The sequence below is a fragment of the Staurois parvus genome, unplaced genomic scaffold, assembly GCF_062004578.1.
Source record: "Staurois parvus isolate SC_StPar_1 unplaced genomic scaffold, SC_StPar_1.0 ptg000091l, whole genome shotgun sequence".
Lineage (NCBI taxonomy): Eukaryota > Metazoa > Chordata > Amphibia > Anura > Ranidae > Staurois > Staurois parvus.
In genome coordinates, this window is record NW_028317887.1 from 6,858,052 (window position 1) to 6,871,487 (window position 13,436).

Consider the following 13,436-nt stretch of genomic DNA (forward strand, 5'->3'; position numbering starts at 1 on the left):
GTTTCCCTTCTCTGCACTTTTTCCAGTTCCCCAATATCCTTTTTGTGAACTAGTGCCGAAAACTGAACTGCATATTCCAGAGAAGGTATTACTAATGATTTTTACAGGGGCAAAATGATATCTCTATCTATCTGCAGTCCATACCTCTTAATACAAGAAAGGATTTTGCTTACTTTGTAAACTGCAACTTGGCATTCCATGCTATTATTAAGCTTATGATCTACCAGAACACATAGATCCTTCTCGACCATTGATTGCCCCAATTGTACTCCTCCTAGTATGTATGATGTGTGCAAATTGTAAGCCCCTAAATGCATAACTTTACATTATTAACATTAAACCTCATTTGTCAGAGTTCTGTACCACTAGACTGGAACCAACACATAAATCAGTAAAGTCAACAATAAAAGTACCAGTTACACTTACTGGTAACGGTATTTCTGGGAAATCTTCCAGGACAGCACACCTGAGAGAGATGACTAGCTGCACCTGACAGGAAGCACAATCAACAATTGATAGGGTTTAAATTCCCTGCCCTTCACTCCACTCCTCAGTTATATAAGAGTATTCCCACACCCTGGTGCGCAAAAGGTAATCTGTCTTGAAATAACTAACACCAGACATGGATGGAAAGTAGGCCTGCCATCCTGGAAGATTACCCAGAAATACCTTTACCGGTAAGTGTAACTGGAACTTTTCTCTAGTCATATTCCAGGACAGCACACCTGAGACGATAAGCAAGGAACTCAAGTCTACCTTAGGGCGGACCACTGCCTGTAATACTTTGCTGCTGAATGCCAGGTCCTGAGGTGACAACAACTCTACCCTGTAGTGTCTCAGGAAGGTGCTCTGGCTTGTCCATGTGGCTGTTCAGCAGGTCTGCTCAATCGATGCTCCAGCCCTCTCCATGCAAGAGGTCGCTAGTGCTCTAGTAGAGTGAGCCCTCAGGTGTGAGGGTATTGAAACTCCTGATTTCTCATAAGCTAAGGAGATGGCTTGTCTGATTCATCTAGCTATTGTTGGCTTAGACACCTGCTGTCCCTTCCTTGGGCCATTAAACAAAATCAGAAGATAACTCAACTTCCTGAAGACATCTACTATAGTCATATATGTCAGTAAACACCACCTGACATCTAAAAAATTAAAACTCTTTTCCCCCTCATTGGTAAGTTTTTGGCAGAAAGACATTAGTACAATATCCTGTATCCTATGAAACCTTGAGGCCACTTTGGGTAAACAAAGAGGGTCCTGTCTAAGTACTACCCTGTCCTCTAATACCACCAGGAAGGGTTCCTTGGTTGACAGGCTCTGAAGGTCACCTATCCTTCTTGCTGTTCTGATGGCTAAAAGGAAGGCTAAAAGATAACATTTTAACCAAAATCTGTGCCACTGGCTCAAATGGTGGCTTAGTCAAAGCCTCCAACACTAAGGATAGATCCCAAGTTGGAACGTTATGTAACTTAACTGGAGTTACCCTCTCCCTGGCCCCCAGAAACCTCTTATGCAGGGGCTCTTACACAAGCCTCTGAACCAAAAAGACCGACAGGGCTGCCACACACCGCCACCTTTAGGGTGCTTACTGCTATACCTTTATCCACCCCTGCTTGGAGAAAGTCTAGGATCACCAGAACCATGGGAAGGGAAACCCCTTTTTTCTGGCACCAAGTGGAGAACACTCTCCACACCCTGGCATATATTTTTCTAGCGACCGGTTTCCTACTGAGGAGAAGAGTGTCTATCACTCTCTCAGAACACCCCCTTTTTCTAAGGATCTCCCTTTCAAGAGCCAAGCCGGTAACCAGAAAAACTCTGGATTGGGGTGCAGAGTTGGCCCCTGTAAGAGAAGATCCCTCCTGACTGGGAGATGTTGCGGGGGAGCCATGGCCCACTTCTTCAAGGTGGTGAACCAGGTTCTTCCTGGCCACCACAGAGCCAGCAAGACTAGTCTACGGCCTGATCTGGCCAGCTTCTGAAGTATCCATGGGATCAGTGGCAGAGGGGGAAATGCATATGCCAGCTCAGAATCCCATTCCTGTGCTAACGCGTCCAGGCCTTTGGATCCCTTCCTGTTTCTCCTACACACAAAAGCCACAGCCCACTTTCTCCCTGGCCCCCAGGGAAACACAATCAAAAACTAAGGAGTGGATGGAAGGGCAGGGAATTTAAACTCTGTCAATTGTTGATTGTATTTCCTGTCAGGTGGAACTAGTCATCTCTCTCAGGTGTGTTGTCCTGGAAGATGACTAGAGAAACAGTGTATATAAGCATTGACAACAACATGAATAATAATACTATAACTAGTCTAGAGTGCACTCTAGGAGAATGGCTAGGGTATGGTGTAATTTTCCATAAGCAGTACCTTAGCATAATCAATAGATACATGGCTATGTGTAGCAGTTGTAAAGAGGCAGTCTTTAGTCCTAATGCTTCAGCCAGCTAGCACTGAGGCCCAGTTGTACCGTTGGTGTACAGGAGAATTGTCCCAGTCAAGTCTGCAGGCAGCAATATGGCTACTAGATGGCTGGTCAGTTCCTTAAGGGCTCAGTCACTCTATTTCTAGCAGCAGATAGTAAATCCCCACAGCAGCCGCTCACCAGCCCCAGCCATATTGCAGCTCACAATCCAATCACACACAGCAATTAGTCAACTCTCTGCTCTACACCCAGGTGGCTTACAGCCCACCTGGACTCAACACTCAGGATCCTGCTCAAGCCACTGTAATGCAGCAGTGATGGTGCACAATGGACAGTGATGTGCACTCTATGAGCTCCTTCATGGCAAGAGAAAGTAGTGTCCTGTACAGCCTGAGAAAATGTAGCTCCTTCCTCTCCTCCTGGCAATTTCTCTCTTGGAAATGCAGTTCAAAAGCTCTTGATTACAATAGAGTCTCTTTCTCCTCTGGACTACAGTTCCCACAGTGAAGTTCTGACTCTCTCAGTCTTTGGAACTCTTCATGCTCAGCAGCTCCCTCCTCTTGTTGATATAGCTGTTAACTAGTTAAGCACTATAGGACAGCAGCTACAGATAGCAGCTGCATCCAGTGTTTCTCTCATTCTCCATTCCAAGTCAAGAATCTGCTACATGTATCTTTCTGAAATATAGAGCTTTATGAAAATGGCCCTAATTGCCCTTATGAAGCAACCAAGGAAGTCTCAGTATTTCAGCTTCATCTTCTTTAAAAAAAAGTATTCAGTAATAATGAGATATAGAGTAAAAACACAGTGAGCGCTCCCGATGAAGCAGCTATGCACTAAGGTAACCAGAAAAAACCTCTGCCAAAAAGAAAACAAGGAGTGCAGCGCTAAAATTCAAATGAAGGCTAAATCAATAAAATGTATACATAACAAATTAAAAATTTCATAAAAGTTCATATATTGATAGTGGTGATAAAGGATCCCAACCGCAGTGATACTTAAGTGCTTGTGCTTTGAAGGTATAGTAAAAATGCGCATTCACCAGATGTGCATTGAATATGCGCATATAAATATATCCAACACTTTAGGGAATGGGATATGCCAGGCGTGTGGTAAACTTCCTTCAGGGTATTATACAGCACAGCAGAAACTCTCAGGTTGGGTAGGTGGTCAGCTCATCCAGATGTCCCCTTTAAGGATGGATGGGTCTGAAGCCTGTGTTACAGGGATTCCCTCCTCTGGGTACTTGAATGGGCCAGACTCAAAAGTAGGCTCTTTATGTCAGTGTCCAGTTGGCTGTACAAAAAAGTTTTTCCATTACTTCTGCCTTATTTCCTGCAGACTTTAGGTCATGACACAGAAAGGAGTTGAGAGTTTTTATTGTCCCCTGGCCACATGTGTGAAAGAAACCTAAAGGAGCCTGCTGTTTAGGGTCAGCATCAGTTTAATTTGTGCAATCTGGCATTGTGCTTTCTTTATGTTTGTTTCTTTACACCAAGTTATAACATCACCCATACCATATCTTGCTCTCTCTTTTGAATAAAATGTTTCAATGCAGAACCTTGTCGGAATAAATAAAATTAAGAATTACACTTAATAAACACGGGGTCACTGATGTGGTAAAACAATCATTCATTTCATAAAGCCATCATTGTCATTATAAAAAAATAATCTTCCTTTAGTACAATATACCTTTTTTCTTCTTAGCTTTCGTGGCCTCCCGGAATTTCTTAAACTAGAATCACAAGGTGATCCGGGGAGTAAGCTGCCATCCAGATGGTTCACACAACTGTTATCTTCAGATTTATCAATCTGGATTTCTCTAGTAGCTCTGAAACAAAGAGTAACCTCGTAAGGATGAAAAAAAGGCTAAAGTCTTTTAAACCTATGAAGTTATTTTAACCCTGACTGTAGGTAATATATATTCTTTAGTGACACCAGCAATGGCTGTCAGATTCATTCCCCGGATCAATTAATCCACTGATGCATTTATTAATTAGCATATAATTCATGTAAAGGCACACATAGAAGCACCAACCTTCAAACCTTCAAATGTTTTGTAGATTGTTCTAAACTTTTGAGGCCTAAATTAGTCAATATATACGTTACCTATAACAATCTCATAAGACAGGAGGAAAGTAAATGGACCTGCAGACCATACAGGGCATTATTGACAAAAGCCCCTGAAAAATGTCAAACTCAATAGGAGAGGAGTAGAGGCCAGCTCAAGATGGTCTTGCACAATCTGCATTACGCTCAATTCCATAAAACCTCTGGTAAACTAGACGAAAGATTGGCTCGCCTTATTTAGCACCAGAAGCAGCCTTTTTGGCACTCACATGGTTTTTTTGGTCTAAAACCAAGGTGTATAAAAATCTGTTTTATCACTAATGACCAAAGACAACAAGATTTTAAAGCACTGAGATTAAACATTCTACACATATGCAGTGCAGTGTCCTTTCTACATATTCAGTTTGAAGATGTCTGCAGGGAAAAGGGCAAAATGACCTCAACAAATAGCACTTACAGTGACATGCCAGAACTTTCTGAGTTCTAAAAAAGCATTCACATAAAGTCACCATAAATATGGCATAAATATCAAGCAGAACAAGTTCCATTATTTGGTTTGTGGACTGCAGGTTGTACTGGGAACAGTTAGGTTAGGTTCATAGTCAGAGCTCACAAGCAAGAGTGCTTTGTTTCTACACATTATAACATGGAAGTAGTCTATATACATGTACAAATATACAGTCCTATATGCCCAAATGCAACAACAGAATAAAATGAATATACAGTATAGAAACACAATCTCTTAATAAAACTCTTGTATATCTTCATAAACTTCTCTTCATTTTAAATAACATTTTCCACATTCCCCTATACAGTATCAATGCTCTTGTGCAACAAATTTGAAACACGCTCACCAATTTAATTACTGTTAAGCTGTTGCACTCCAATGCAAAACGTTGCACACAACACTAGGGTCTCGTGCACATGGCAATACGCGGGGCTTCCACAAAATGTATATATTCACTGTACCTTTTGCTTTGCTCCTCGTGGTGATGTTTCCTTTTACCCTTTTTCTTCATTATGCTATACAGAAGTTCTTTTTGAGAACACAAACCTTGATTTTCTTGCTGCAGATTTTCTATTTGTGAATGGAGTGATTTATTTTCACTTGCTGATGCTTTGACAGCAGCTTCCAGTGCATGGCTGTGCTTCTTTAGAGCTGACACTTCAAGATGAAGACTCTCATTAATCTATTTTCAATTAAAACACAGACATGTGACATTTATCCTATATACACTAAGATAATATTATATTTGCCCTTATCATTGATGCCTTAATTTATAGGCTCTTTAATGTCACCCAGATGCAGCACAAAAACCTATGGTTTTAATTTACATAATACTATTACTTTAGTAGTAATTGAATTATGTTCATCAGTCATAAATTAAAATATTATGTGATGTGTTATATTAGCATTCAGAAAGCCCTATGATACAGCAGAAACGTGGATCTCAGAACTATAAATCAGCTTTTTTATGTAAAATTTGCCATCAACAGGAAATATTTTCAAGAAAAAATTGCAATTGCATCAAAGGTTACAGCGATGGAGAAGTGGAGTAGGAAAGGAGGTCTATAACTTCAGGGGGAAGGGGGTTATTCTGACTTCTTTCACACTGGCAGCAGGAGAAGATATTGCCACCACCTAATATTTTTTTTTGGCTGCTTTTTTTTTTAACTACCAAATAAGAATTTTGCATTGAGGGATCATGCCACAATCACCAGCCAAGCATTTGGATCATGGTTGTGTAGCGGTTACATTCACTTTCATGGGTGGATTTGACAAACAGTGCTGCCTTTCAAACTTGACATGTCAAGATAAAATTTGCTACACTGCAATGCAAAGCATCGCATCTGCAGCAATGTGTACTCACCCAAGCATGTCGGCTTGCAGGTGGGTGGTCTGTGTGCAGGAAAAATTGTAAGATTTTCTGCCCCCTCGCCACCTGTGTAGAAGGATCCTTATGCCTTGTGTCAATGGACAAATGCAGGATGCTTACAAGTGCATGCTGCTTGCATTTAACATCAGCTGAGGTGCTTTTAGATCAACTAGAGTTCATTGGCAGGTGTCGTTGACCTGCTTTTGAGCTCCTTCTAAGCTGCTTCAAGCTAAATGTTTGTTTCCATTGGCATGTATAGGGAGATAAGCGGTTCTGATAGTGGCCAAAAGCTGATGACACATGACCTGAGAATGCCATATCTTTATAATATTTATATTTATTATATTTATAATAAATTTGTAGGGTCTGTATGCCGTTTGTATAAAGACCCCATAGAAGCAGTAATATGCTGCTAAAACAAGAAGAAGCTATAATTACTTATTGTCTATGCACTAACATTTCTGTTTGCCAGTATTTGCGAATTAAGCTTCACACATTTCTTCTCCAGTTCCTTGGAGGTGACTTTTTCTTGGTGAAGTCCAGAATGAAGTGACGTGATCTCCAGTTCTAGGGCATCTCTCTCACGTTGTGCATTGTTGCATTTTGTCTGCATTTTGTCTGCATGTTGTCTAAGCTCTTCTTGCATCTGCACATACTGTACCAAGGACATATCATAGACATTACTGATTAGGACAGACCATTTACTGTCTGCTTGAAATGAAAGTTCACCTTTTTATAAAAAAAAAAAAAAAAGATGAACTAACACAATACAACCTCTGCAACCCCCCCAACACCCCCCCCCCCCCCAGTTCCTTCTGTACTTACCTACTGCCCACACGGCCAGTGTATGGATCAAAACGATTGTGGCCAGTGCTGCCATATGACCGCTGACAAAAAACATTAATTAATATATAATGTTTTTGGTCAGCGGTCATATGGCAGCACTGGACACAATCGTTTTGAAAAATATAACATGTAACATTATTAGAAATTATAATTTTTTATTATTTTGTTCTGTGCATGGGTACCTTTTGTGTAGCACTAATAATGTTACATGTTATATTTTACTATAGAAGAAGAAGCAAGGGCATACATAGACACATTTAAAGACAGCAAATAAAGATGAATAATTGATTATTATAGATCCCAAAACACTTTACATTTATAAAGCAAAGCACAAAGGATTTGATTTACTAAAACTGGAGAGTGCAAAATCTAGTGCAGCTCTGCATAGAAAACAATCAGCTTCCATTTTTTTTTGTCAAAGCTTAATTGAACAAACTGTGAAGTTAGAAGCTGATTGGCTACCATGCACATCTGCACCAGATTTTTCACTCTACAGTTTCAGTAAATCAATCCCAAAGTTTACATCATAATCAATGTATTTGTATGCACTGGTGTGCTCAACAAAAATAATTTTAACTGCTTTGCATGGCAAAATATTTTAAAGCCATATTTTAGCACAAAAAGGGGGTTAATTACTAAACCTGGAGAGTGCAAAATCTTTTGCAGCTCTGCATAGAAAACAATCAGTTTCCAGGTTTTAATACCAAAACTTAATTGAACAAGCTGAGGTTAGAAGCTGACTACCAAGCACAGCTGCAACAGATTCTGAGTGCACCAGTTTTAGAAAATCTTCTCTATAAAGTCTCTATTTGGTAGTTTTTTTTTATTAAATAAAAAAATTAATTATATAATAATATTTTAACTAAATAATTTAATTCTATTTATCCCAAATATGTGCAATTTTTGATGCATGATGCTGTCTGGATGATAAATTTGTATATTTTAGATATCAAGTGATAAGGCATTTTTCTGTACTGAGCTCTGAGTTTAATAGCAGTAATTCATGGATAAATCTATATAAATAAATTAAAGTTGAACTTCTGGATAATAAAAAAAACTCTACTATAGTACTAGTACAGTTCCTTTAGTATAGTAAGAACCAATATGTTACTTTTTTTTTTTAACTTTGCACAGTTTTCTCTACAATAAATGGTAATATTATCACTGTATACAGGAAGATTCTGCTATATCTGGACACCTTTAGGAGGGATTTCACAAGACATCACTTTCTGTTAGTTTTCCTCACCGCTTACTTAGACTATAATTCTCATGATGCACTGTGAACTCATAAACAAATTGACTTGCACATGTTCACAGGAATGCAAAACTTTGAATAGAAAAGGAGAGAGAAGGGATGGGTAAACAACAGGATCTCACCTTGTACATTCTCAGGGTGCTTTGTATTCTGAGAACAGAATACAAGTGGTACTAATGATCATGAGAAAGAGAAGGGGTGGATAAACAACAGGATTTCCCCTTGTTTATTTACAGGATTCCTTGTATCCTGTAAACCAAATGATAAGCACTTCATGAATGAGTGAGGGAAGAGGAGGGGCAAGTGAATGTCAGGATCCCTTCACTGTATAAGGCTTTATGTACATGAGCCCACCCTGACCGCCAGAATCGTCAAAATGCAAATTGCAGCAAAAACGGGCTACCGCGGTTCCTGCGGTTTTGCCACATTTTGCGATTTCCTGCAGTCAGCGGTCAAAATGTTGCTATGCTGAATGCAATTATTCCGTGTTCAGGAGAGGGAGTTTTAACCTCACCTAAACGCGGCAGCTCCTAAACTCTGTTAAAAGCCTATGTGGACATGAACACATAGGCTTTTATGGAGTTGAGTTTAGGAGCTTTGGCAAAAAAATGCCAAAAGCTTCTAAACTCGAGTTTAGAAGTTGTTCGTGTATATGAAGCCTAAGAACTAAAACTCTCAGTCACAGCGCTGGAAGAAAAGTTCTTTGTTTAGTATCTGCCATCAATGAAGCTTTGATTTGAACAGTAAATAGCACAATTTGGGCACAGGGTAGTAGGACAGTCACCATAATCGGTAAATCATATGACCTGTGATGTTTCCAATTGTAAAAAATCTTTTTCGTTGGAGTTCTGTTTTAAACTAAAGTAGGTGGGAACGCTAAGTGAGAGAGTGTACATGCTATAATCGCAGGATCAGGCCCAGTGCTAGGAAAGGCAGTGATCCAACCACATGAGCGGAAAATTAGATTTCTGAGGCTGTTCTATACACACATAATGTACAGTATGTATTCAGTATTCCCATAGGTGCCATGGTGGTTTGGAAGTGACATTTGATTTTTTTGAAAGTTAGAGAAAATAATCACTGTCTGAAGATAGAAAAAAGTAAAAAAAAATGAATAAACTATTACATTACAAAATGGTTTGTGTGGAGTTTTTCATATATCATACAATTTATCATGAAAATTGGGGTTTCTTTTAAAGTAAGTACTACTAATGTTTATATCCAAAATAAAAACGTCAACTTTTTTTCAAAACAGTACTATGAATCTTTTAGACATTTAAGTGACAATTGTATTTATCATTCAAACATTGGGATACCTTTAGAAGTCATAGAATTGCTGAGTATACTACAGTAGTTTCTTGTGTAACATTCATCATCATGTAGATCAAAACCACTGACTGAAGCATTGTTTGTCAAAGTAAACAAAAGAGAACAGTCTTGTTACCGGCCTAAGCATTTATGAACGCTTGGTGAAAAGATCAAGGTCACCATAATACCATCATTAGCCACATGCCGCCCAGCCACTGTAGAAATACGGCGGCAGGGCGGCACGGCTGGGCAAAACCACGTTTTAAAACGTGTGCCAGTGCACCGGACATATGAGAACAGGCACGATAGGAAGCAATGTTATTTCACATGTCATACGAATTGGATGCTGTTCAAACCGCATCCAATCCGCATTATGCAAACTGGCACTTAACAGCTAACCATTTCCCCCAGATACATTTGTATTTCTCTAAAGTATCCTGTCCTGTGTTCATTGTCTTTTCAATGCCACAAATCTGGTCAATTTTTAAAACCCATTTTTCCATAATCAGAGTTTTTTTGTGTTCCCCAAAACCTAGGGATCATACTTTTTGCTGCCTTTAATAAAGGCTTTATAAATTATATCTTATATTGTGAAATCAACTTCTCTGTATTGTGAAACAGGCATCTCCAGGGCTTGACTGGTATATGCTCTCCTGTTATTTCATGGATTGCCTTAACAATCTCCCCTGAAAAGGCCTGCATCTGTATTTGTGCGGGTGGTGACGCTGCAGATCCGCACAAAAATCCGTGCAGCCGCACCCCCCGCACAGAGGGATGCGGACCCGCGGGCGGGTGCCATTAATTCTAATGGCACGCCGCCCGCAATGGAAATTGCAACTGTACTGGGAACCGAAGTTCCCGTGCGAGCTGCATTTTCCGAAGAAGTGCAGGGACTTCTTCCCTGCGTGTCCCGAGGCACGGGAGTCCATTAAAATGAATGGGCTCTCGTGTCCATGCAGGAATGCGGAGATGTGAACCTAGCCTTAGACAGTCCCACCACAGGTGTGCAAAGGTTCCCAGCAAATTGCATCCCTTCCAACACAGATAAGGTAGAAACACAGGTTCTGTTTCTTTCACCAAAACATTATATATTTTTGAAATACTATGGTGAGTACTGGTACTAAACAGCTTCTCTATTGGCCTAAGATTGTCTTTACCCCATAATTGCCACGGTAGTGTCTGTACAAAGTGTTCTATTTGTGCATATCTCCATTTATCTAACGGCATACTACCCCATTTTTGCTTTAATTCAGAAAATGTGCATACCCTATCCCCTTTCATAACATCATTTAACTGTGTCACCACTTTTTTGCCCACCTAAATAAAAAAAGAAAAGGAAAGAAATTATATATATTATGCTAATTAATGAAAGAGGAAGTGTGTCATATTTTATATATAAGAAAAAACAAACAAATACACAAGAAAATGACTAATTTCAAACCATGTGATTTTGTGATTAAGAAAGTCATAGGGATTGCATATCAGTGTTACTGTAAGCCCAATGTATTCATTATGTGATGTTCATATTAACTTCATTTTTACAGTTTTTTTGACCATGATGCATATGTTATATTTTAGGTGCCCTTAGCAGTCAAACATCTGCCCAAATGTTAGATATATTTATGGAACACGTCTAGTACAAATAAAAATATAAGTGCTCAGATGAAAAAAGTGCTGTGACAAAGCCTTATAAAAATACAAATAATAGTGAAAATTTTCAACTGATGTACTATCAAAAAAAAAACAGTGCTTCTCACCCCTCCCTTATAAATAATAGTGTGAAGTTCAATTTTTGAAATATAATTGTTTTCTATGAGGCAAATGATTTTACCAATAGTTGGTGCTGTAGATAAAATCAAAATTACAGCATTGGGGTTAATTTATTGAAAGAATAGTGCATGCTCACTTGCAAAGTGAATTTTCATCAAGGTCAGTGGATGAAAAGCTAAGGGAAAGTTCACTTTGCAAAGAATACCCAAGCATGTGCAAAGAAAAAGAAAAAACAGGATTTCTGCTTTCCCATGATTGGATTACTGAAATCAGTATGACTCCCCTTATCCACTAAAGTGAAAATTTACTTTATTTAAACTACTTTTTTCAAACAGAAATTAGACTGCATATCAAGCTTCTAATTCTTCCAAGTTTCCTTTTCTGTCACTTTCTTTAAAGAGAAAGGTAAAAAGAATATTCAACCAATATTCATTAAAATTTTCTTTGAAATACAGCCAGTGGAGGTGATCGCCATACAATCAGAACAGCAAATAATACCATAACAAAACATATTTCACTTCCAGATGCAGCTCACCAAGGGTTCTTAGAGCAGATAAAGAACCCACCAGATAATGGAGTCTAGCATATTGATATTAGCCCAAAAATGTAAAATGGTTAAGGAAATCTCACAAGAAAGGCCATGGGAATATCAGTTCAGGAAAACTTGACAGGTCTTATACCTGTCTGATATGTCACAAACAGTGGGAAGATATAACTACTAGCTAATAGTCACCCGCAGGTAGGTAAAAAAAAAAAAAAAGGAGAAAATGAGGGCCTGCTAATCCAGCAGAAAGTACCTAGATTAATCGGCTGAAAAAAGAAAAAGTAAAGAAAAAGAGGAGAAGTTAAAACAGAGAAGACAAGGGGTGGAGATGAAGGAAAAGAATAGGGAAAAAAGGAAGGGGTGTAGAGGGAAGCCTCAGAGGCTGAAACTCCAAAAAGTGCAGTCAATTAAGAAGGTGGAAAGTGGTCAAACCAAGGCAGCCAGGTACATAGGAACTTGTCATGGGTATCGTTATGGATTGCCATAAGTTTTTCATTAATTATTGTGCCTTGTATATGGTGTTTAACTCCATCAAGCTAAGAATCAGTGATTTCTTCACCCTCACTATCATCTGTTTTGTCACTATGAAAATAATTAGACAATTAATATACACCCAAGTTGTAATGCGCTGCATAAACTGTTGGCACTATATAAATCCTGTATAATAATGTACATTTTCAATGACTAATATGTTCAATTGGGTAGTACAAGAGCGCTTTCCAGGGTTTATTTCACAAATTGGAAAGGAGTATTGTATTGACCATAGCTTATACTCTCATCCACAGTCTCCTAACTTTTGGGCATATCCACCAGATGTGTTTCATATCTCCAGGCAACCTTGGAAACAGGAGAAAGGATAGGTAGAAAGACAATGCCCTATCCTTACAGGAATATAAAACCATTGGGACAAAACATTAAAAGAACTCCCCAAAGCCAGGAGGCTTTAAATGGAGAAATTGTATTTTCAAATTTCGCAAAGCAAAGTGGTTTTGAAGTCACGCTCCCAACCTGTAAAGTAAGTCAGAGCTTAAGTATCAGTAGCCTTGGGTCATCAGGTTTGACCTAAACTTAGACTCAAAGATTGTCAAAAGTCAGGCCCAGTCACAGTTTTTAGGCAGGGATTCAAGGAAGTGGCAGATCTGAAGATAATGAAACCTTTCAGAATCCAGGTCATAAGATTCTCCGAGTTCCTGGAAGGAATAAACCAAGTTCCCTTTTCAATAGCATATTATCAAAATCTAATACCCAAGATTTTAACTGAGACACCACATAATAAAGCAAAACCTGATTCACTAATCAATTTAATGAAAACAGCTCAGGGGAACCATTTCTTCACGCTCTGTATGGTCTTG

General features: G+C 39.0%; 1 protein-coding gene across 1 annotated transcript in view; it reads right to left on the reverse strand.

Annotated features, from left to right (window-relative positions):
* The window catches only part of LOC149468203 (uncharacterized), a 91,205-nt gene that overhangs the window by 52,995 nt on the left and 24,774 nt on the right, over positions 1-13,436 (reverse strand). The window contains exons 5-7 of the mRNA XM_089670596.1: positions 6,819-7,016; positions 5,454-5,674; positions 4,107-4,245 (exon numbers count right to left, since the gene is read on the reverse strand). Coding sequence (XP_089526722.1) covers positions 4,107-4,245; positions 5,454-5,674; positions 6,819-7,016 — 558 coding nt within the window. The remainder of the gene's footprint in view (positions 1-4,106; positions 4,246-5,453; positions 5,675-6,818; positions 7,017-13,436) is intronic.